Source organism: Mus musculus, chromosome Y, assembly GCF_000001635.26.
Source record: "Mus musculus strain C57BL/6J chromosome Y, GRCm38.p6 C57BL/6J".
Lineage (NCBI taxonomy): Eukaryota > Metazoa > Chordata > Mammalia > Rodentia > Muridae > Mus > Mus musculus.
In genome coordinates, this window is record NC_000087.7 from 10,302,096 (window position 1) to 10,328,208 (window position 26,113).

Below are 26,113 nucleotides of genomic sequence, written 5' to 3' on the forward strand. Positions count from 1 at the left end.
ATGCCCTCCAGTTGGGAAAGGGGACTTGTAGAGTTCTCCCAGCATCCTCTTCTGTATGTGTATTGGAGGCCTCATATGAGCAGGTGAATTCTGTATCTTTGAAGGGTCAGAGTTTCAGACTTCATGGTTGAACAGTTTAAATGAGACTGTGGGTCTTTCTAGAGGGATGCCCTTGTTTTTAACATTTTAAAACTTTGTTATTCAACAACAAGCGTCAGATGCTCCAGTCCATTAGTTGGTTGCAAATATCTGCAGCTGAATCCTTCACCTTCTAGTTCCTAATGAGGTACATGTCTTAAACTTGTTGTAGTGTATGTACTAGATAATGAATCAAAATAATATCAAAAATATAATGCATATTGTAACTGAGAAATATAACGTTGTTTCTAAGGGACCTATTCACATTCAGTTCAAGATATAGGTAATAAACAGTGTTTCTCAATGTTTCTTAAAATGACTGTGGGTAACCTAAATAAACAAAGCTAAACCAAACTAAACCAAAAGAAACACCCTCTTCTATACATTGTCTCATCTTCTTCTGATTGACCAGTTCTTAAAAGCCATGCTCTTGAGTGTAACTACACATTGGAAGTGCCCTTCCCCTACTCTGATTCAGAATATCACTTTACATGAGCTCAGATATCTTATTTTGTAATCTGAGTGAATGTGTGACTTTGATATTAGTTGATTGTTAATAGAAAGCACAAACTGTGTAGGAAAGTGAATGAATGTTACAGATGCCGTTTCAATATCATTCCCATTGGAGGGAATAAGATAAAAGAATCATTATTCATAATAACTGTTAGAGAAGTAGACATTGAGAGAGAGACAGACAGACAGACAGACAGACAGACAGAGAGATAGAGACAGAGACACAGAGACACAGAGACACAGAGACAGAGAGACAGAGAAATTTCATCACCTAGAATATAATATTGTAGAGCACTGATAGATATTTCAGTACTTATATCATCTATTGCTTTTGCAGAACACCTGCTTGCAGTAAGCAACCTCTGCAGTTTTCTGAATTCACACATTTGTAATATTAATACTACCATGACTGTACTTCTTAAGAACAAACAAGTAGGTGAAACAATCAGATGAAGTTGTATGCAACCAACCAATGGACAGAATATGTTGAACCATTGGTTTAATTGGAGAAAAACTGAAGAAGACTGAGGAAGAGATCAACCCTGTAGGAGGACTAGATGTCTCCATTAATATGGACCCAAAATTCTCCCAAATGCTAGACAACCAAAATGGCAGCTTACACCAACTATAGTTAGAAGGTCCCCAAAACATACACAGAAAAAAAAATTCTTGGTCTCTGTTCAATCAGAAATGATGCAATGATTCTCAAGAACCTAGAGACCACAGGGTGTTTAGAAATCAGATGGAATGGGTACATGCTCTTGGAGACAGGGGATGGCCAGTAGATATGGCATGTGGAACAGTAGGAGGGTGGACAGGGTTCAATGAATGAATGAATTAATAAATAAAAAAGAATACTGCCAATTAACATGCCCCATATACTCTAATTCTTTAATCAGAATCCAAGAAAACTCACATGTTCACATAACAGCACACTGAAAAATATAACTAAAAAATACACACACACATATAACTGAAATTCCATGATTTTGAAGTTCATTTTACAAAGAAATACAGTGGAAAAAAGTTTTTCTTTTGTTCCATTAATTTACATACATTTGTTCTCCTAATCTACCCAAAATATGGATTGTTCTCCATATAAAAGGCCAAAATCTCCTAACATAGTTTTTATCTGGGAAAATCTTCCCAACATAATTTTATCTAGATCCACACCAATTATACCTTTCATTAGAATATAATCTGAATTCAGTTAGATATACATTAAATTTATATTTAAATTTCACTTATTTGGTGTAAAGTGGATGTAAAGTAGAATATCAGGGTAATGTTGGTTTTCATTTCTCTACTGATAGGGGCATTGGTTTAAAAGAACAATAACCTGCTGGGCACTGGGAAGAAGGGTCCATGGCACCTCTGTAAAATTCCAGGCATTTCTATTCATGTCTGCAACACTGTGGGTGGGAACAGGTAGATATCCCAATAGTGTACTGGCTAGTCAAACTCGTCAAAATGGTGGGTGTAATACACTCTGAGAGACCAAATGGTGAGGACATTCTACTCATATCTGAACATATGTGTCTGTTCATGGTGTGACCTCACAATTGGGAACAGACACTCCACTCATATGAAGCCAGGAATCCCTCTTGCATACCACACATGAAACCTTGAGTTCAGCAGTTCCATAACCTATGTGTCTCTAAGTATGAAATGGGAAGTTTGATATTCTCATTGTCTTGTTAATCCTGTTTTCTCTTAAATTCCAGAAATTAAACCAATGTATTCTCAGATTCAGGATGGTAGAACACAACATTTTGTCTTTCTAGAATAGCATCCAACTATCATCAGAAAGACTTTTCAACTTACCCTCGGGACAATAAGTATCCATTTAGAGGGTTTTCACAGGATTACACGTGTATTTAGTTTTGAGAAATAGACTGTCCAGAATGTACAACAATGTACAGGTAAAAAAATGAACTTACCTTGGAGCCTGGCAACAGTGAACTGAAAATGATTGTCAGTGGTGTTTTCTGTATATGGAATATGTCAAGGGAATAGATCTTAGAGTGACAGAGACAGAGTGGATATGGACAGAGACAGAGACATAGAGAAATAGAATGGGGTGATGAGATGATGGATGGTCTTGATTTTAAAACATAAATGAAGAAAATATCTAATGTAATATTGAAAGAAAGAAAAGAAAGAATCATTTTTACAATATTTCTTTTCTTCAGAACCCCACGCCTCATACACCACATTCATACAGTTTCCATTTGTGAAGCATGCTTGATACATCTAAAAAGAAAATGTGACAAAGAGTTGCAACAGAGAGTTTTGGAAGGGGCTAGACTGAAAGCCTAGCAGTTAATCACTTGCTCCCTCCAAAACTAACATAAATGCCCTGTGGATGTAGAAATCATCTTTTAGAGGATCACAGAATGCAGGGGGAAGGATGCCCAGAGAAACCTGTCTAGAAAGATGACCCATACCAAGAAGCTTTTCCTCTAATTGAGAGACCTTGCCTCAGTGAAAACATAGACAACACATTAGGGTCATTTCCTGAATCCACTTTGGGCTTCAACAAGTGTCTGCATGCACATGTAGAGGAAAAACCTTCATATATACTGTTCTTTCTCTTATAATTGCCAACACGCATGGTATCTCTTAAACACACACACACACACACACACACACACACACACACACACACACACACACACACACACACACACACACAAACACATGCAGAAAAGAAAAAAGTTCTGGAATAGGGAAGACCAGACAGAATGGCTAAAATAAGAAATAACAAAACCCAATGCCACTGTTGCAGATTCTTGAAGCCACAACCAAAGCTTAGGTACTGCTTTTAATGGATGGCCTGCTGCAGACTGGCCTCAATCAGCCCTCCTCAATGTCTAAGAGAAATCGTTGTCCTGGTATAGGTGGGCAGGAAGCTGACATTTAAGTGTCAGTCAGATACAAACACAGAGGGGGTGCTGTATCTGAATGTAATTTCTCAAAGAAATCATCAGATTATTAATATAGAAACAAATAGGGAAGTTGGTTTTCAAATCAGCCAGGTAAATGAGTTTACTGAATTCTTAAAGACTCATGTACAAAATAGAGGAATAAAAACATAATGACTGGCAGGGACTGAGCAATAAAATAACTGAAATGAATTCTTCTCTAAAGTCAGCTATATTCTTTGAAGCCAGGTTTGAACATTTTATGATCACACCATGCAAATGGCTTTCACACTCAAGCCATGGTTCGAATTAGGGAGTTTCTCTCTAGCTAATCTTCTCATGAATGATTCAAAACTGTTTTTCCCCCTCAAACCACAGCATAAGTTATTTCCTAAACCATTGTAAATTCCTGTATATGAGAGGGATTGTATGGGGGAATCTTTCTACTAACAACTAATGTAGTCTGCCATGCATAAGTATAACAAATATTCTAAACATACTTTCCTAAAGTTGTCCTGAGATTTCTAACTCTATGTAGTATATAGCAATCTGTCACTATCTCTCTTATAATACTAGAGGAAATTCTGGTTGTTACTGGTAACATTCTTACTGAATTCCAAGTCCAGGATCCGCTCAAGGACTACCTAGAATATTGGTGAAGGACAGGGAACAAAGTTGGATATTGCTTAGGTATTTGCCAAGTCATTACTTGGAGGCACTTATAATAAAACAACATTGAAAGAAGTCACAAAGATTCAATCACTTACTAATGTAAGGACAAGTTTGATGCATTTTTTTCCAGGATGGTATGTTCCTGAAGACTTAGTTTCCATGTAATTTTTGACTAGGGACTGTGTCTAAATATTTAGGACTGTCACGGGAGTCACTACTGGGGTTTGTGTTCCAATGGCTGGTGTGCGTTTGTGTGTGTGTGTGGGTGTGTGAGTGCTTGTGTGTTTGTGTGAGTGTTGTGTGTGTGTATGTGTGTGTGTGTGTGTTTGTGTGTGTTTATGTATGTGTGAGTGTGGGTGAATATGACAACAAGCTAATGTTCATCTCTTAGTGATACTGTGAGCACTCTGCTGCCTATCTTAAATCATCACAGCTGTCAGTGTCTAAAGCTAACTGAACTCCAGAAAGCAATTTAGTAGATTTGATTAATGTCTCCTTACATCACATAGATATTTTCTACAGTGCATATAAGCACATATATTTTAGAATATACTGAAACTTGAAAATGTAAATTAAAAAAAAAAAAACCAAAAACCTCTACCAACTTCAAATTAAAAAACACATTTATTTTAGAATTCTCTAGGATACTCGCAATTTCCTGTATTCCCTACTCATGATGTCCATATGTTAGCATCTTACAAATTTCTATGACAATAATGAGGAGAAAATAAAATTTGTAAGGAAAAAAAAACAGTTTTGTCTTAGACTACTTATTAACAAATACCTGGGCCACAAACTGTGGTTTATTCCCAGAATAACTTATTTAACACATTCAAACTATTTTATGTTTTGTACATTTTTAGTTACCCCTTTATTTACTTAGCATCTTCCTAAATATCTCCCTTAGCATATGTGCCAGCATCTGTCCCTGAATCTGTTTATTCTCCTAATATTTCATAGAATACTCTCTTTTTGAAAAGTCTCACCTCATATTTTCTTCCTCAGCTCATTTGTCATATACATTATTTAATTGACAGGTGATGCTTATAAGAGAGTCTCAAAATTTGGGGCACTAATAACAACTAAATATCTCATTATAATATATAAAGTAGGTTTTGTGTATGCCACATGGCTGCAGTACCTGGAATGGCCAGAAGAAGAAGTCAGATCTCCCAGACTTAGAGACAGATGCGAGGGTGCAAAGGGTTCTAAGCCATCTCTCCAGCCCCTCAATAACACAGTTTTGTCACAGAAAAGATAAAAACGGACATTGCCATTTCTAAATTCTTTCACACTGTAGATATCAGTCCATACTCCTTTTAGTAAGGAGACCTGGTGTATATTAACGTTTTCTTACTCCCAATTTTGAGGGTACTTACACCTCAATTTTCCCTAGTATAAGATTGTGAAGGAATGAATGGCAGATTTTCCAGGCTATTTGCTAATGGTATACCTGTTTTGGTCTACAGAGCTTCTATACACTATCCTGCATGTCCTTAATCTCTGACAACCCCCTTACCTTGTGGATTCTTACCTTTGAACACTGATTTACACTTTTTTCTTGTGCAGCCATCAGTGTTTTGGCACTAACAGATTTTGTTCAGTAGGTGCTATTTAACACATAACGATCCACTGAATTTTAAAATATTCATTGTTATAATCTAATTTTATACAGATCTCATATGGAATTCAAATGCTTCAACAGAAATGAATTGAATTTTGGACGTTGTGTAAACTTTTAAAACAATCCTCTGGTTTTACAATTTGGTGTGTGTGTGTGTGTGTGTGTGTGTGTGTGTGTGTGTGTGTGTGTGTGTGTGTTTGTGTGTGTGTTTGTTTGTGTTACTCACCGTGGCTAAGTTTCCATCAACAAAATTTTCACAGACAAATCCAAGAATAGATGGGGGAGACTCAGAAACTTTCACCACCAATAAAGGAGTTATTGGAAATTAATGGCTTCAGGGGAGAGGACCAGTTTTCTTCATGGATTTGGCTAGTGAAAGGTTGCCCATGTTCCACTATATATTTGTCCCTACCCACACATATGTAGTCAGCACTAAATGGACTCAGCCATCTATATAAAAATGCACATGGAATTAAGGATAAAAGTGATACAGGAGAAGTGGGGAACATTTCAAGGAGGAGAAGATAGTGATGGATTTGCTCAAACTCATTTACGTGTATGTAGAAAGTTCTTCACAAACAAATTTAAAACAAAGTAAGTAAGTAAGTAAGTAAGTAAGTAAGTAAATAGACAAATATATTTGTATGGACATGTATATCAGATAGGCATATGTGTGTGTGTGTGTGTGTGTGTGTGTGTGTGCACATATGTGTGCATATAAGCATGTAGATGTGTAGCACCTGTGACTAGAGGAATGCAATCATGCAGTATCTTTCTTTATGTCTCTCTGCCATTTTCCTATGATGCAGTGTGTGGATTAGAATATCTTTTGCCCATGGGATGTGACACTATTACAAGGTGTTGGCTTGTTTTAGGAAGTGCATCATTGTGTAGGCTTGCTTTTATGTAGTGCACAATCTCTACCCAGTGACGAAAATCGATCCTCTTCTTTGCTACCTATCGCCACAAGATTCCACCTGGTTGCCTTCAGACTAAGATATAGACCAATCAATTCCTTCCCCAGCACCTCCTCTACCTGGATGCTGCCATGCTTCCTACCAAGATCATAATGTACTGACCCTCTGAAACTGTAAGACAACCTCAATTAAATTTTCCTTATAAGAGTTTCCTGAGTCATGATGTCTCTTCACATCAATGAAACCCTGTTGAACATAGGCAGTATGTTAGCCTGATTTTTAATGCTTACAAGATGATTGCAACCAGCATGCAAAGACAAAGTAAAGATGATGAATGAGTTTCTGTATTTTTTGAACTTCTGAATTTTTGAATGAATGTGGGGATTGGGAAAATTAAAAAGTTATGGGAAGGAGAAAGAGAGGATGCAAAGACCTATTGGGCACCTGTCACTTGCTTTTGCATTCAATATTTCTATTTTAAAACAACACCAACAACTAAAACAACCAACGACAGGGCATCCATACAACAGATTCACAGAGAAGACACCAAAGGGCATTACATTCTTGTATATCATTTTCCAGCTAATGTCTGGTGTATTGAGCCTAAGGATTTTACTGTCAAACCCTGATGATTAATCACTAGATTGTATCCCCTAACACAATGATGAATGACACTGTGGTCAACAGGACAGTTAAGTAAATAGATTGTTTTTCACACTGTCAGTTTGAATTGTTACTATATATCCCAGTTTTTTGCATTTTATCTCCATTAGTGTGTTGTTTTCAGCCCCACTTGCTACATAGAAAACGGAATCTTTTACATTATATTTCATTTAGGGTGCACAATGGAACCTAAAGACTAATTTTGTCCATTTCAAAGTAGAGTTTTCTGTTCTCTTTCCAAAATTGAAATTAAACTGTTTTCAAAAATGTTTTGCACTTGCCTGGCTTAGTTTAATTAAGATTGGGGTTGGGAGGGATTTCTCCCACATTCTCAGTTGTCTCAAACTGGGAAAACTGTCTAGAAAGGTTGTGGAACCTTTTTGACTGTGCCCTAGCAGAAGGAGGTCACTGGCGCAAGAAGGAGGGAACTGGCTAGTTCTGACCTAAATCTTGGCTTCTAAATCCAACCAAATGTGAGAAGGGCCCATTCAGGCTCTCAATACCACAGATGAACTTGTTGTTTCCTACTATGCTGTCCTTATCATGACAGTCTCTCCCTGGTGAGTGTTTGCCATATACATCTCTTCCTGTACATTGATTGTGTCAGGAGTTTTGACAACTTGACTTAAAAATAAGTATTGTAAGTGTACATCTGTCTCTCCACCTCTTCCTCTACCCATAACCCTCTCCCCTCCTTCCTTCCTTCCCTCCTTCCCTCCTTTCCTTTCTCCCCCCCCCCTCTCTCTCTCTCTCTCTCTCTCTCTCTCTCTCTCTCTCTCTCTGTGTGTGTGTGGGTGTGTGTAGGTGTGTGTGGGTGGGTGTTGTGTCAAATAGATTGCTGTCAATTTTGCCTACATGTATTTTTTTAATGTGTGTGTGTGTGGAATGATTTTTCACGTTTAAAATTATTCTCACATTTCATAAATTTCAGTGCAATCTTCACTTTTAGGGAGATAAGCTTCCAAATTGCTTTTTTTCTGGAACTCAAGAAATTGTAATGCTCCATAGCTTTATGACCTGAGTGAGAATTGTCCTTCCCTCCTTCCCTTTCTCTCTCTCTCTCTCTCTCTCTCTCTCTCTCTCTCTCTCTCTCTCTCTCTCTCTCTCTCTCTCTCTCTCTCTCTCTCTGTGGGTGTGTGTAGGTGTGAGAATTGTCAATAGGTTCCCAATGATGCTGTGGGGCCATACTTAAGATCTGTGTAGCAGCTAGAGGAGCCTCTGTGTTCTTTGAGCCCTGCATTTGGAGAATAACTACGAATTGTTTGTACAGTTGGCTATAGCATAGAGACTCTTTATTTCAATTGTTTTCTCTTTCTCACTAGATGCCATGCATTGGAAAGTCCTTCCACATGGAAACTACTGACCATATTGAATGGGGGAGAAAGGAGATTCACAGTAAATTATAAATGAAGATAACAAAAGTTACAGCCCTATAACTGATACTCCCACAGCTAAAGCTGTATGGAAGCATGCAGAAAGTTGCAGGACTTGCAAAATTTGGTTGGATCTCATTCCTCCTCAGTGCTCACATAATTTAGTACTTAATATCCTCATAATTTCATTGATATATTTTTGTAAATACTTCTTAATTAAGTTGTGTGAATGTGTATATCTCTGTGAATGTCTCTGTGCATGTCTCTCTTTCTATGTATATTTTTCTCTATCTCTGTGCCTAAGTGTGTGTCTCTGTGTGAATGTTTATGTGCATGTCTCACTCTGTATGTCTGTGTTTCTCTGTCTTTCTCTGTCTGTCTAACTATGCCTCTCATCTCTTTTAATTTCTTCTCTTTGTTTTCCTTCTTCTTCTTCTACTTTTTATCCTTCTTTGTCTTATCCTTCTCCTCCTTATTCTTTTCTCCTTCTCCTTTTCTTTCTCAATCTGCTCCTACTACCCTTTCTTCTTCTTCTTCTTCTTCTTCTTCTTCTTCTTCTTCTTCTTCTTCTTCTTCTTCTTCTTCTTCTTCTTCTTCTTCTTCTTCTTCTTCTTCTTCTTCTTCTTCTCCTTCTTCTTCTTCTTCTTCATCTTCCTCCTTCGCCTCCTCCTGTTCATCTTTATTTTTCTTCTTTCTCCCTCTCCTTCTCCTCCTCTTCCTCCTCCTCTTCCTCATCTTCTTCCTCCTCCTCTTCCTCCTTCTCTTCCTCCTTCTCTTCCTTTTCCTCCTCCTCTTCCTCCTTCTCTTGCTCTTCCTCCTCCTCCTCCTTCTTCTCCTTCCTTCTTCTTCTTCCTTCTTCTTCTTCCTTCTTGTTCTAGTTCTTCTTGTTCTTGTTCTTCTTGTTCTTGTTCTTGTTCTTGTTCTTGTTCTTCTTCTTCTTCTTCTTCTTCTTCTTCTTCTTCTTCTTCTTCTTCTTCTTCTTCTTCTTCTTCTTCTTCTTTCTTCTTCTATACCTTTGACTTCTCCTTCTCTTCCTCCTGCTCTCATTCTCATTCTCACCTTCTATCCTACTCATTTAACTTTCTCCTTTTCTCCTTCTCCTTCTCTTTGTCCTCTTCCTTTTTTTGCTCTTCCTCATCCTCTTCTATTGTTCTTCTTCCTTCTTCTCCTTGTCGTTCTGATCCACCCATACCTCTTCCCTTCCTTCTTCTCCTCTCCCTCTCCATATTTTTCTCCTTCTCTTTTTCTCCTTCTACTTTTTCCTCTATCTCACCCTCCCTCACTCCTTCCTACCCTTACCCTACCCTCCCTGATGCATTCACAGACTCTCCTCCAGTACTACTGGTCATTTGAATTTTGTCTTGCCAAGTTATGAAAACCAGGATGGTCTCCTGAGGCATCCCCTGTTGCTGGTCTTTTCCATATGAGTCTTTTCAATTGTCCTTTCACTGTTTTACCAATTTCTTCTAAGATCATTTTACCCCACCCCAAATCCATGCCTTGATTTCTTATGGTGGAAGTCTCCAGAGTTTCAAACTCACATCCTCTGTGCTGTTGTTCTGCCTGAGAAACCACAAAATCTGGAGGCTAGAGTTAAATTTGATCATTGATCTTGGGGCATTGGGTTATGTACAAAATGTCTGGTCTCCAGTCATGCTGAAGTCCTTAAACCTGATGAAAACTAATGGGTCGTAATTTACATGGGAAGGAAGGCATTTCCTCAGTACTTCTGGATACCTGGCTCCTGGTGAAGTTACCAAACCCACAGTCACGCCCGCCCAGGAGAGGCTAATGGCTAGCAGTCACATACAAATTGACCAAAGGTTCTAATCTTCAGGTTAGATAACTTCCAGTTACCTAGCAACAGCAAGATAACAAGCCCAATATATGAGAGGCTACCTGGCCCTACATCAGTCTCTCCCTCTTACTCTCTCTCTCTCTCTCTCTCTCTCTCTCTAACTTTTACAATCTTTACTCTCTGTAAGCTTTTACCTTTTTCTCTAAGCGTTCACCTTTCTTACTCTCTAACTTGCTTTCTGTCCTTCCTTCTACGTCTTTCCCCATCTCTCTTTTTGGCCATGGCAAGTCTAACAATCTTTTTAACATTTGTTTTTCTCCCTGCTGTCTAAAACAAAGCTCTAAAACAATAGACTGTCTATGTTTTTCAAGGCCCAATGTGGGATGCCAGAGACTAAGAATCTGGTACCATTGTCTTCCCCTAGTTCACCCCCATCCGTGTAGTGTCAGTGGATTTACACAGCCAGATGCACAACCAGGGCTGCCTGGTAAGTATCCTTCACTCCTCCCGTGTCAGCCTTCAGAGAGCACAGAACCTCTGGCTGGCCATGTTCTCTCTCACTTCACCAACTTCCCCTACACCCACAGTTTCACACTGGACACTTAACATTACTACTAATTATTAAAATAAAACGGCATTTAAAAATCATCTCCTCATTTGTGATGGTAACAATCCAATACTTAACAGATATTTTTTAGTAGTGTTTACCTGTTGACATTGATACCATGAACTTCTTATTACTTCTGGTGCTATGTGATTTTTTTTTTCAATTCCAAGCAAGATGAGGACTTGAACAATTTCTGAAATCATGTCTTTGGAATCACAGCACTTACGTGGTCTACTTCTAGTTTCCCAGAGATTTCTAATTTCTGTGTTGAGCCATGAACTTGGGAAATCTGCAGCATGACCCAGAGTATCATTGGGCTGAGGAGAGAGATGCCAAGATTTGATTGCTTTCTCTGTCCAAAGTATATATATGCGATTAAATTACAACTACATAGTGGTTTTTATTACTCTGTGTTATTATCATTTCAAATCCTCTTAGTTCTTGGCTGAGTTGCTAAATGATACCTTGTTCTGTGAACCAGCTGCCACTTTTATTCTAAAGTGATTTGATGGATCTTTTCAGGTTTCCTAGTTCCATTTACTGAGAAAGGCAGCTTCCCTCTGAGGTTATGGTCTCAGAAGTTGTTGGATGTTTCAAACCCTTCCCTGGAATGTCTGGGACTCTACAGACAAGGAACTAAGACTTTTGAAACAAAAGTGAGGAAATACTTGGTGTCTTCTTCTTGTCTTTTGAAAATTCTGAGATCCATTCTTACAACTGGAAATTATTCAAACACATTAAAATTATTCTAGACTGAGAAAATCAACTGCATTATAATCCTGATACTTACTGACACATGAGTTATAAGGATGTTCTTTATTGAAAAATCAAGTAGTTCTTACACTCTTTATTTCATTCTAGAACACATTTTCCCCATTTTAACAGCTGAAAAAAATCTATTTTACTACAATTTTATTTTTAAAAATCCATATTATTTTAAAAATTTCAGTGGTAATTGTAATAAGTATTTATAAAGTGTCGCAGATGGATCATGCCCCTGCTTTCTGTGGCTAAATGGAAGGTTATTAAAAAAAAAGTTCTTCCTAATGAACATCTATTCTTGTTGTTGTATTTGTTGTTGTTGTTATTGTTATTGTTAGAGGTTATTAGTTGACTTCAGGAATGTTTAATGCTAATGAGAGTCTTATTGTTCTCCAGATGTCTCCTTTCACCCCATATATATGTATGTAAAAATGTGGTGAGTCCCTGTATGCACATTTTCACATTATCAAATGTTTCTGATTCAACTTGTGCACAAAGCAATCTAGATTCTGTCTTTTACATTGGTGTTCCTTTTCAGGGAAAAGAAATACCAAAGCCTATCTGAAAGTAAGGATTTTTCAAATGTCTCATTTCCTTGGGAATTCTAATTTAAAAGTTTATATTCATTATGGAGAATGTATTATTAGCTTGTCAATGGCATTTGAATATGAATTTATTCCCTGTTATATTTATTTATACTTTGTGACTTGATGTGGAAGCTACTCACAGAAAAAAAAAAGTATCTAAAACTACTTCTCATTATCACACTTTCTGTAAGTTGAGATTTCTGATGTTGAAGAGGAATGAAGTGAGTGTGCAGTTTTTGTCCACATAACTCCTAAAAGAAAGAGCAATGTCATGTTCCACAAACACATGTATTCTACACCCGAATGAACTTGCATGGGTACTGGCTAAATCAAAAGTCCCTGTAAATGAAAGAGTGTGTATCTGTGTGTGTTTGTGTGTGTGTGTGTGTGTGTGTGTGTGTGTGTGTGTGTGTGTGTGAATGTTTCCATGTGTGTGTGTCTGTACTCAGTATATCTAGGTGAATATGTACATGTGTGTGTTAGGATTTTATTTCTGTAAACAAACACACTTACAATGAATGCTTTATTAGGAAAATATTTAATTGGGGCTGGCTTACAGGTTCAGAAGTTCAGTCCATTATCATCAAGGTAAGAATATGGCAGAATCCAGGCAGGCATGGTTCATTTGGAACTGAGAGTTCTACATCTTCATCTGATAGCTGCTTGGGAATGAATATCTACAAGGCAGCTAGGCAGAGGGCCTTAAAGTCTGTTCCCACAAAACATCAAATGTGTTTTTGAGTGTTTATGTGAGTATTATTATGGGTTTTATTGCCATGAAGTGTCACCATGATCATAGTAAATCTTGAACACTTTGTAACTTCTTTTCAGAGGTTTACTCCATTACTGTCATGCCTGGAAACATGGTAGCCTTCAGACAGACACAGTGCTGGAGAAGGATATGAGTTTTAGGACTTGATATAGAGGAAGCAGATGGAGACATTGTCAAACTGGGGATTGCTTAAGGACAGCAGACCTCCAAGCCTACCACCACATTGTTACATTTCTTCCAACAAGATCACACCAACTCAACAAAGACACATCTCCATCAGTGCCCCATCTATTCTACCAATTTCACACCTAATGAAACTATTTCACACCTCCCGAGAGTGCCAACACTTTTGGCACTATTTATTTAGGCCCATTTACATTATTCTTAAAATTGTTCAATTGAAAAAATGTAACTTTAATGAAAGAAATAAAGAATGTTTCAAAAAATAAACAGGAGTATGTATGTCTTTGTTACTGTTCTATTGCTGTGAGAGACATCATGACCAAACCAACTTATAAGAGGAAACATTTAATTGTGGTCTTACAGTTCCATAGGGCAAGTCCAGGATATCATGGTAGACACCATGGCAACACAGAGGCAAAACATGTAGAGCAGTAGTTGAGAGCAAACAACTTATGATGGAGATGGCAGAGAAAAATGAAGGAGGGAGAGAGAGAGAGAAAGAGAGAGAGAGAGAGAGAGAGAGAGAGAGAGAGAGAGAGAGAGAGAGAGAGAGAGAGAGAGAGAGCCTGATGGGTTTTTTGATATTTCAAGGCCCTGTGACAAATCTCTTTTAGTAATAACACAAGTCCCAATTCATTCCAAACAGCCTATCACCTGGAAAACTACCGCATTTGAATGTGTGATCATCTTTGTCCCACAAATATTCGAAAGACTCATGTAATGAAAAGGAAAATAAAATCAAGTAATAAGTGGCCATGACACTTGGTAGTATAATTTATATCATTACTTTTCATTTCTCACAGGTTAGGGTTATTTGCATAACATGTTTCTGATCAGCCATCATTCTCAAATAATCCAAAGGCATCCTAACCCCGCCCCCCCCCACATTTCTACTTGATTAACCACATTGGCATTACTTATTTGTATGGAAACATATCCCTTATTCTTGATTTAGTTCAAATCGTGGGAAATGTTGATGTACAATTAATTCCTATTCATAATGGGATAAAATAGAAGTCAACAGGATTGAATACATTGTTCCTTGGAGCTGAAGATTTCACCTCGATTTAGTAAAATATTATAAATATGATTTTAAAAGAAGGCAAACACCCTGAAAAATCTTATTTTCATATTTTCATTTTTTACAGACCATTTTGTGGTATAAATAGGAATCTAGAGGAAGAAAAATGTTTAGAGTCACTGACACACACACTTAACTGAGGTTTCCTTTGCACAGGAAGAAGATATATCAATCCTCTATATCTGGAGAGTTTCTCCAGGACCCTAATGATATAAAAGTCTTCAGGTCTCTAGGTTAAAACAACATTGCTTTTGCCTATAATTTATGCAAAGTAACCTCTTTTATACAGTTATCATGTTGATGTGTGTATGCATACAGAAATATACAGGTACGTGCAGAGGATAGGGAAAGGTATACTGTTTTCTGCTACTTCACTCCCTAATTTTCCCCTTGTGACAGGGTTTCTTGCTGAGCTAGGAGTGAGGCTGACATTCAGGAAGCCACAGTCATCCTTCTGTCTCTGCCACTCCAATTCCTAAGCACTTGTGGTATAGGTGAATGTTTGACCAAACACTTGGCTTTACCCCTGGGCCATCTCCCCAGATTCTTCTTTATTTTAAATAACCTCTGGAATACTTTTGCCCTCAATGTAATGAAACTGCTGTATAAAAAGTTGCTATTTAGAAGATGGCAATATAAGTGGTCTGTATGTGTTCAGTACAGAAATGGTATATTAAGAACTATTTTCCTTAATCCCTTGAGAATTTCATACACTATATTTTGATGGAATTTTCTTTCTAATTCTTTTAGTAACTCCTCCCAGAAGAAAACCTGGCCCATTCCCATTTAATTCCTCCTGCCAACTTCATATCTTGTCTTCTCCTCTTTGTTACAACCCTTTCAAATCATTTGTTTTTCCCATAAATTCTTGGACATCTGGCTTCCTGTAGAGCATAACCAATCTATCACCTTCAAAGGCAATGCCTTTAATAAAAACTGACTGTTCATCCTTCATCAACTGTCTATACTTTATCAGATAGCGATAAGGGATAGTGAGGCCTTCCTGTTCAATGATGGAAGACAGAATGGCCTGACTTTGTGCAGAAAGACACAGTTTCTCTCTTACCTCTGTGCCTTACAAGATTTTCATTTACATACAACTCAACTCATAGTGGGATTTTGCTATTAACTGCTGGCACTATCTCACACTAGACCATATTCCTTAATGCAGCCTTGGTGTGGGTAAGTACCACAAAGGAACTGGAGATTGCTAGATATCTTCAGAGTTAGTTGTAGTTTAGGTGTAGCTTAGACTTCTTACCTAACATTCTGGCTCCCCCCTATGGGTTTAAGATGCATGGATGGGGGGGGGAGGATCAGGATCCTGAACTTGCATTGCATTTTTGTTTTCTTGAACTCATATTTATAAAAGCTCCTGGGGGTTCTGATGCAGTTGGCCTGGGCAATTTCTGTTTGTAAAAGCTAGACATAGATATCCTTGAAGAGATAGATGGATCCTTTCACTTTGCGTCACATAAAGAATTCTGTGGTTAAATTGTTTTGAAATGTCAGTCATGGGTCTTTGATGAAGGCTTTGGTCCACAGCACAGTGTTCATAGGTAGTAAAATATGCACTCTAAAAAGTGATTGGAACCTGAAGGCTTTAATCAATGAGTTAATCAATCAATGGATGTGCATGGAATGGGTAAGAAACTTTTAAAGGAACGTGGTCATTTGGACATGTCTTGAAAGCTGTTTATTGTCTTTGGTCCCTTCCTGTGTTAATGCTGAATAGCTGCCAATAAGTTGAAGAGTTGTGCTGCTTCATGCCCTTTTCATAATCATGTGATCATGGATCTGTCTTCCAATTATGTAGTTAGGTAACTTGTAACAGTGATGAAAATGATTGATATGAATGTGACTCATTAGTGATAGTAACATTTCATGTTCAGAGAAAACTTGGCTTAATACTTTAAGGTTTTTTTGTTTTGTTTTGTTTTGTTTTGTTTTGTTTTTCTACAAAGAGCATGCTAAGAGTAAACCCAATGTTACCTAATTGTTGTATCTGGAATATTCAGCCACGGTATCTGTTGTCTTTGAAACTCAAGAACTTTGCTGCTTCCCACACCACTGGTTCTTCTGCTAAATTCACTATTGTATTTTAGTAGATTTCAATATCATAAGAAGTACCAGAAAATGAGTGATAAATGAAAGGTGTGAAATGTGTATTAAATCATTAAATTACACACTTAAAAATGAATAAATGAATGGATTTATTTAGTATATAAATAAAACTCCAATAAAACTTCTGAAAAGGCTTAACCAAATGTGATGCTTCTCATGTGAGTTGTTATTTGTCATAGATCCTGTGATTTAGTTGTCAATAGTAGTGGGTTTTATTACTTATGAATCAGACACTAATACATCAATGAAGGGGTAAAACTCCATTCCCTCAGGAGAAAGAAATCAAGTAAAAGTCAATGGATTTATTGATGAGAATTTTTCTGGTCAAAGCTGAGTTGGGAGGAAGTTGGACAGATTGGAGTGTCTCGCAGAAAGTGTAACACATCTTAGAATGTAGGTGTTGTGAGGGTACATTACATATTCACTACTTGTCACCTATTATTGAGTATCCTTGCTGGTGGAGGTACTTACCCTTCTCTTCTGCCATGGAGGGAAGTAGATCTATATAGAGACAGAACGAGGAGATGGTGATGAGTAATGTTTGTGTGGGAGTAGGATAAACCTTAATGTGCTGGGACTTTATTTATCTGCCACTTGACAATCTAGAGTCACCTTAGGAGAGAGAACAATTGAAGAGTTGTCTCTATTCACTTGGTTTTTGGGTAAGTCTATGGGACATTTTCTTCCTTGATGGTTGATGTGTGAGGGTAGACCACTGTGGGTAAGCTCATCAGCAGTCATTTATAAAATGGAGGTTTTTACTCTGTATTTAAAATAAAATATTTGATCAAGCCATATGAATTTTGGTGGCTTGAATAAGAATATCTCATATAGATTCATATATATGGATATTTAGTCACCAGGGATTGGCAGTGTGTTTAATGATTAGAAGGAATGAGAGAAGATATGGCTTCATTGGAGGAAGTGGTTGTGTCAACAAGGGTGGTCTTTGAGTTTCAAGAAACCAATGTAATGGCAGAATATCTGTCTCTGTCTAAGGATCAATAGTTCTCTATTGCTCCAGTGCAGTGGTCACTGCCTTGATGTTTGACCAAAATTCTGAAAGTGTAATCAAGCCCCCAGTTAATGCTTTGTTTCCTAAGAGTTGCTTTATCCATGATGTCTCTTCGCAGCAATAGAACAATGACTAAGATAGGGTCAAGGCAATAAGCACTCTTCCTGGTAGTGCTTCAAGTTTCTGTATCGCCTTCCTTGGTAATAGTCTGTAACCTGTAAGCTAATAACCCTTCTATTCCTAAGTTATTTTTGATTGTAGTATTCTTCAGTGTGAGAAAGAAGCAAAATATTAAAATTACATGTCAATAGATATATGAGAATATCTTACATTTAAATTAAAATAAAACTTCTGCACATTATTTGTCGTTATAGGATAAGTGACAGTGGCACTATTAGATATTTTGTTTCTCTAAAAAATTGTCTTACTTAAGGTTTCTATTGTTGTAAGGACATACCATGTTCAAAGAGGTAACTCTGTAGCAAAAGATTTATTCAGCTTATATTCCACATTGCTGTTCATCATCAAAGAAGTTGGGAAAGAAAATAAAACAACACAGATTTCTGGAGCCAGAAGCTCATGCATAGGCCATGGAGTGGTGATGCTTATTGACATGCTCCTTAAGTCTTGCTTTCATAAAAAGCACAAGACTACCACCACAAGGATGTCACCACACACAATGAACTGGGTGCTCTCCCACCAAATAAGAAAATTCCTAACAGCTTGATCTTAATGAGGCATTTTCTCAACTGAGGCTCCTCCTCTTTAAGACTCTAGATCTTGTCAAGTTGCTATGATATCAGTTTAGCACTCTGAATGTAGTTGGTCTTTGAGGAGGTGTGTCCTTGTAGGAATAGGTGTGGCCTTTTTGGAGGAAGCATATCACTGTGAGGCTTTAAAGAACTGCTAAATGTGGAAGACACCATCCCTGCATGCAGAAGAGATACTTTGTTCCTGGAAGCAATTGGATCAAGATGCATAAATCTAAGCTTCCTCTCCACCACCACATATGTCTAGACACTTGCATGTTTACTGCCTTGATGATAGTAGAGTGAACCTCTGAAACGGCAATGAAATGTTTAAAAGCCCTAATGAAATGTTTCTAATGAGTTGCCTTAGTAATAGTGTTTTTTCACAGCATTGAAACCCTAATTAAGACAACCAGCTACCAGAGAAACTCCCAGATATCAAAATTAATAGGCAATAGAGAGTATTTTCAAGTCATTTGGCATTCAAACTTATTCTAGAGAAAAAACACAAATGATTGTGTCCATGACAAGCCTGACTAAAAACAAAAACAAAAAAGACAAAACAAAAACAAAAACAATACAAAGAAAAACAAAAACTAAAACAAAAACAAAAACAAAACTACAACAACAACAAAACCAACCACACAAACAAACAAAAGAAACACTCAGAGTGCATATGGGACCCAGTAAGACCCCCATGAAGCACAGGGGCTACTCAGGAGAAGTGACCAACATATTGGGCAACCTCATAGAGTTTGAAACCCATGAGAACTGGCATAGAAAATAGGTCAGCACATATGCTTTGAATACACCTTCACTGTTTTCTGAGAATGAGGTCACACATAAATTTAAGACTGGAATTTCCAGGGAATAGACAGGCTGAAATGGTACATAGGTATGTTGGGAGTCAGATGTCTGGAGGAGAGCCAGGGGAACAGTTCAGTGTGGGAGCTTTTTGATGGTCATCTGGGGCACTCAACAGAGACCTCCAAAAGATCACAGGATTCATCCCAGGCAAAGAGTGCTCAGGGAAAGCACTCAGGATCCATTCCCCACCATATATTATCTCACAGTATACTCATTTTCTCTTTTAAATTACTCTTTGACCTGATCGGCTGGCTATTTGTTAAGAAACCAAAGAACCTAATGTGGATATGTCCAATTTTAACTATTTGCAGAAAATTTCTATTCTTCCTGGGTCTCCTGCTTCACATTTTGAGAACTGCATCTTAGAATTCATTTGTCCCTCAGTGTCCTCTACTACTTTGTGTGTCCTTTATTGTTTTTAAAGGTAACCATCAATTTTAACTTTCTTAACTTCTTCCTAGTCTCTTTTCTGCATGTTAATATTGGATTTCTTAAAAAAATATCTTAATGGGAATAGAGAGATGACCATGTTGTTAAGAGCACCATTATACTGCAAAAAAAACTGGATTTGTTTTCTTGAATTCATATCCAATGGTTAACAATCAGCTTTAATAACAGCTCCACGGGATCTGATAAATCATGTCTCTGTGGTCACCTATACTCTCAAGCTCATGCCCTACTCCCACCTATATGAATACAGATAATAAATCTTATAATGAGAGAAAAGTTTCATTAGGTTTCATTATTCAAATAAAACCTGATTTTGTCTGATTTCTGAGTCTCTTTGGATCAGTTTTCTGGGTTGCACTTTGTGTAACAAGGCCACATCCCTTTTATCTATCACTCTTTCCCCAACTTGTTGTTTCTCCCTCAGACTTCATACCAGAGATTCTATGTCCTGTCTTTCTCCCCTTCTTCCTACAAATCCATATTTTGCTGACATCCCTGCTCCTCTAAGTCATATCTCTAATTCCTTACTCACTATGCAGCACACAGAAGCTAAGTCCTGTCCATTTTAGCCTGTGTGATATTAGATGTATGCACTGTTCACAGCCTGAGTTGCAACTTTCATCTTCCTTTGATGTTCTTTCCACCATAGTCCATCTCTACCAACAAAGTGTTCACTAAAAGCATGTCATGTCACATGTATTAATTTTTAGAACAAAACAAATTTTATTGACAAAGATACTGAGGTTGTCAAAGACCCATAGGTACCCAATATAGGAAAACAAACATTTTTTTCAATCCTATAAGTTTACATTTCTGTACTTTGCGATTTTTTCAATTTAAGTGATATTTGACACCAGAGTATAGACATAGATATGTAGGTCACCATGAAATTTGGTAAAGTACACATTAGATTTGGCTAGAAATTTGTAAACAACCTTTCCGAACTTTCTGGATCCATCATCTCTGGTGTACTGCACCCTGGTACCTATTAAGAAGTCACTGTCATCACCTGATCTAGCCTCAGCCAGAGGGGTCTCTGGAATGATGTGGAGGTTACCTTCCTTGTAGTCATCCAGGAGCTGATAGACGTAGAGGACCAGATCCTTCTTGTAGGAAATGTAAAACAAGTCCTTTAAGAATGGCACCTGGGCTAGCACCATCCCACTCCAGTTTTTCTCAGAGCCATGTTTCCTCTCAAATTTGTGTTTTACCTCTCTGCCAACCAGGGCACTGGCGAGGTGGACATCCCTCACCCGAGGAAAAACTATTTTGTGAGGCAAGACCTTAAGATTTAAAATCCTCTCATCACTGTGGAGCTCCTGTCCGTAGACACTGTCAATTCCGTCATACTTCACCAAATAAAGAGAAGGGTTTGTTGGCAGGTGACCTAGAATAATGGCCTTCCAATGGGTGGCAGGCTCATTACCTTCCTTCCAACCGTGAGAAATTCTGCAGCCATCCTTATTCCCCAGAGCCTGAGAAGAAGCCTTCCTCCTACTCTTCTTCTTGAGTGATGTCATGCTCAGACTCTTCAGAGGTATTGTCTTCTACCTGGCTGTAGACCTGTTGTGGTAGATCACACTGTCTTGTGTCTTCCATTCTCTTCAAATATCATACTTGCACATTGCCTGGGACTGAAGATCTTGCCCGCTTAAACCAGAAACAATGCTGTTGCCTCTGTCATATATATGAGTTCCTGATGGGCAATGGTTATGGGTTGGGAGTGAAATCTGGACCAAGACTCTTTGCTAAGAGAACTTCTGAGCAGGTGAAGAATACTATGCTAAACAGTTTTGAGCTTCTAAAATTAATTTTATAAAAATAAGAAGTTAATAAGTCAGCCATGGTGGTACACACATTTAATCCCAGAACTCAGAAGGCAATAACAGGCAGATTTCTAAGTTAGAGACCAGCCTGGTCTACAAAGTGAGTTCCAGGGCAGCCAGTGCTATAGAGAGGAACCCTGTCTCAACAACAACAACAACAACAACAACAACAACAAGTAAAGAAAACAAATGAAAACCATCGCTGAGGAGGACCCTCTCCTTGAATTTCTATGTCAAATTAGGTGGTGCTATGACTATTACCCCCCAATGATAAATAAGGAAAAAAAAGGCCAGAGGGGTCACCACGACTCTCTTGTACGTGCAAGCCCTGAGCTAAGTGCCTGCATTCACAAATATATGCCCGGGGACACAGCACACCACTGTCTTACTTTACTGTTTCTCCTGACCCAGCTTCAGGATTATTTGATGAAGCCATTGCATCTCTGAACTCAAGAAGAACTCAACAAGTTGAAGCAATATCAGCAATTAAGAACTAATATCTTCTAATGTGCACAAGGACAAAGAGGAGCTTTGGCATTTTAGTGAAATTGTGAACTAGATATTGTTAGCAAGGATAATAAATTCAGGAGATAAACTAACCTAGACCATCCATCTCCCTAGCTAATAAACATGGGGAAAGTAGAATGTATAGTAACTCACTGTAGGAGAGAAAATTTTTAGCTTTCTGTAGCTATCAGGGTCCCAATTACTTCATAAATGTACTTACCCAAAGAAAAATATCCTAGTCGTCAAGATTCTGTCTCCTGATGCAGACCAGGCACGAAAAGCCTGTGGGAAAAAATGACCTGGCTTTGACACACCACTGTGAAGATAGTGAACTCACCTTCAGTGGATTCTAGCGACTCCAAGTGGAATAGATGGGAAACCTCCAGCCAGTGCTCTGTGACATCCCACTAGTTCAACTTACATCATAGAAACCCTCTCAGGCTGGTTCCTTCCCTAGTTACACTCAGAAACGTTCAGCAGCTCGACTTTACCTTTTCATATGGCCTGCTAGAAATAAAAAATAAAATCCCAACTGAAAGGCCTGATGATCTGAGTAATATTCTGCCAAAGAATTTCACCCTTGCATTGTTTTTATTGTTTGGTGTTGGATTTTTATTTATTTGTTTGGTGTGTGTTTTGCTTTGTTTCATTTTTGTTTTTATTTTTGTTCTGAGAAAGTCTTCTGTTTCTGACTTGACATCATTCATGGTGGTTATTTTTCATGTTCCAACCTTTCCCTTGGTTATCTTTAAGCTGTGCTTCTTATCATAAATATTGCCAGACTCTTTGAGGCAGCACACTGGATAGCACACCAATTTTCACTTTATGAAAACCCACAGTTAGAGGAGGACTATTTTTATGCAAAGAAAGCTGGAATTTGACAGGGTTAAATGACATATATTGAAACCAATGGCAATCATGAATTATGGATTCTTTGGAAAGTAAGAAGACAACATAGATCTTGGGCATGATTACAAAGTTGTGATAAACTTAAAACAAACCTGATATCTCCCAGTCATATTTTAAAGGTTTTTAAAATTTACCAGCACTTCTGATTATAAGGAATTTCATAGATAAAGTGCAGTAAAACAGGATGAAATAGATGAGGTAATTTTACTTTTGAAATATGTGTAGACAGAATACTGGACACAGGTACGTATAAAATTTTCTTACAAATTAGAGGACACTTTAATTGTTCATGGCACATATATCTTCAGTTCTTCAAAAAAATTTTTTTTCAGTACCTTCCATGGTCCCCACCACACCCTGTACATCCTCTGCATAGGATATGACACTATCCACAGAAAGCTAGATATTTCAAAAACAGTCATCAAAAAAAAAAAAAAAAACATTCCTTAAGGTGTGGCCACAGGCCAATGTGATGGAGGAAGTTCTATATCTGAGATTCTATCTTCCCATGTTGATTTAAGTTCAAAAAAAAATCTAAGAAGGACAACTACATATCCATATCATCAATATTGATTGCCTCACTGTATGAAACATACATGCTATGGAGTGATTTTAGATGTCAACTACTGGATGAATGGCTTAAAATATTAGAGAGAGAGAGAGAGAGAGAGGGAGAGAGAGAGAGAGAGAGAGAGAGAGAGAGAGAGAGAGAGAGAGAGAGAGAGAGAGAGATTGAGAGAGAAAGAGAGAGAAAGAGAGAGAGAGAGAGAGAGAAAGAAAGAGAGGGGGGATAGAGATTAATATATTTCTCATCTATGTGTATTAGTGCAGGGCTTTGTTTTAAAAAAATGGATGGAACGGTAAAATACAATATATTAGGTTAGACAAGTAAAACTCAAAATGACAAATGTGAAAATATAAATTCAATAAGGGACATTAAAAAGTAGGAGGTATTTTGGAAGATTAAGGGCAGCAGCACGGGGGGAGATCTGATAGCAATGGAGGATAGTGGGGAGGATGAAGATGGTAAAAGGACACTATAAACATGTGCAAATGGTCAAAGAAAGGGCCTGCGACTTGTAGACTTAAAAAACACTGGTATAAAGTAACAGAGTCTAAATAATATTTTGATTAATTTAGGGATTTTAGCTTCAAGACACTATAAAATGTATTTGTATTTTTCTACTCACGAGTGGTTCTTGCTATTTTGAACTTGATATGGGTGACAGGATATGGTAATGTCCTTCAATATTTGTGTATCATTTATCATCAAATGCACATGTCACTCAGTGAGCTGCAAGGCTATTACAGGGAAGGAGGTATCTAAAGATCTTAAGTGTACATGATGTAGGGAGAATAACGCCCCCACACTACTATAGATGTTGAAATAATCACATGTGTTTCCCCAAAATAATTTTCTAAAAATTAATCCCCAGGTGTGAATATATTTGCAAGAAATTGAATGGGTCAGGAGGGATATGACCTACATATAAAATAATTTAATAATGCTGTTATAGAAAAGGTTTAATTATGAAAGGGAGTTTGGTTCCCTCTTTTCTCTTTCTAGCACATTGGATCCCATTGTGATGACATCATCTCACAAGAATTCATTCATTTGCTGATGGTGTGTTCATCATTGTATATACAGACTCCTGAAATAAGTCATACAAAATATGCTTCATTATATACTAGACAATTAGTGTCATTCTGTTTGGCAATACAACATGCATGATTATGCCACAGAATCATGAGCAACTGGGCCATATGTGAAATATAATTAGTATATTTCTGCTGACTGAAGATCAGATGGGTTGAGTGTTGTCATGTGTGCTGTTCATGTGAGGAAGCAACATAGATGGTGAGTATAGATCAGAGAGGAACATCCAAGGAGGACACTATGTAAGGAACCCTAGGAAGAGCACCATCACTGCTTTTAGCTAGTAGACATATTTTTAGAATCCCCACTTTTTAGGGTGGAAAAGAAAACTGTATTACTATAATTTACTAAGTATGGTCATTTGATACATCAGTGACCATCACCAAGGTGAACAGGTGTTGACAGAAGTTTGGGGACTCAGAAGAAGCCTTTTCTGGGAAAACCCATTGCCTTCAAAGTACGGAGACTTCTGACCAGCAACACTGGATGAACAGTCTACATTGGCAGCAGTAGCCCCATTGTGTCCAAATTAGTGCTTTTCAAACCATGGAATGAGACTCCTCTGAGTGTTCAAACAACCCTTTCACAAGTGTCACATATCATATATCTTGTTTATAAGATATATACTTTACAATTCATGACTATAGCAAAATTATATTTATGAAGTTGCAATGAAATAACATTATTGTTGTAGAGCTGTATATTAAAGATTCACAACATTTTGAAGATTGAGGACCACTAGTCCTGACTTCTCTAAAGCATGCCTGTTACTATGGGCTGGAGGAATAATCCCCTTTATTCAATTAGGCAAACACAGAAAAATCAAAACATTACCCAAGAGTTATGAAAGTTAAACATCTATTGTACCACAGTCTATAAGCAGGGCATGCTGGCATTTTAGACAAATGAGATCAAAATGAAAATCACTGTCACCAAATGAGAAGCAGAGGAGAATAACCAGTTCCCTAGTGGTGACATAAGTGGGTATTAGCCCAGACACTTAGAATACCCGAGATACTAGATACAATCTTCAAAACATATGAAACTTAAGGAGATTGAAGACCAAAATGCTGACACTGTGCCCCTTCTTAAAATTGGGAACAAAACACCCATGGAAGGAGTTACAGAGACAACCTTTGGAGCTGAGACAAAAGGATGGACCATCTAGAGACTGCTATTCCTAGGGGTCCATCCCATAATCAGGCTCCAAACGCTGACACCATTGCATACACTGGCAAGATTTTGCTGGAAGAACCCAGATTTAGCTGTCTCTTGTGAGGCTATGCCATGGCCTAGCAAACACAGAAGTGGATGCTCACAGTCAGCTATTGGATGAATCACAGGGACAGAAATGGAGGAGGTAGAGAAGGTACCCAAGGAGCTAAAGGGGTCTGC

General features: G+C 37.8%; 1 protein-coding gene across 1 annotated transcript; it reads right to left on the bottom strand.

The window, feature by feature from the left end:
* Positions 1–20,655: 20,655 nt before the first annotated feature.
* Positions 20,656–21,339, bottom strand: Gm20834 (predicted gene, 20834). Its single transcript, XM_017318845.1, has one exon. The coding sequence runs from the start codon at positions 21,337–21,339 to the stop codon at positions 20,656–20,658; it is 684 nt and encodes a 227-aa protein (XP_017174334.1).
* Between the last annotated feature and the right edge of the window lie 4,774 nt (positions 21,340–26,113).

What these genes read in the sequence shown, in the direction of transcription:
- Gm20834 (XM_017318845.1), bottom strand. Translation starts at nt 21,339, where the DNA reads ATGACATCACTCAAGAAGAAGAGTAGGAGGAAGGCTTCTTCTCAGGCT.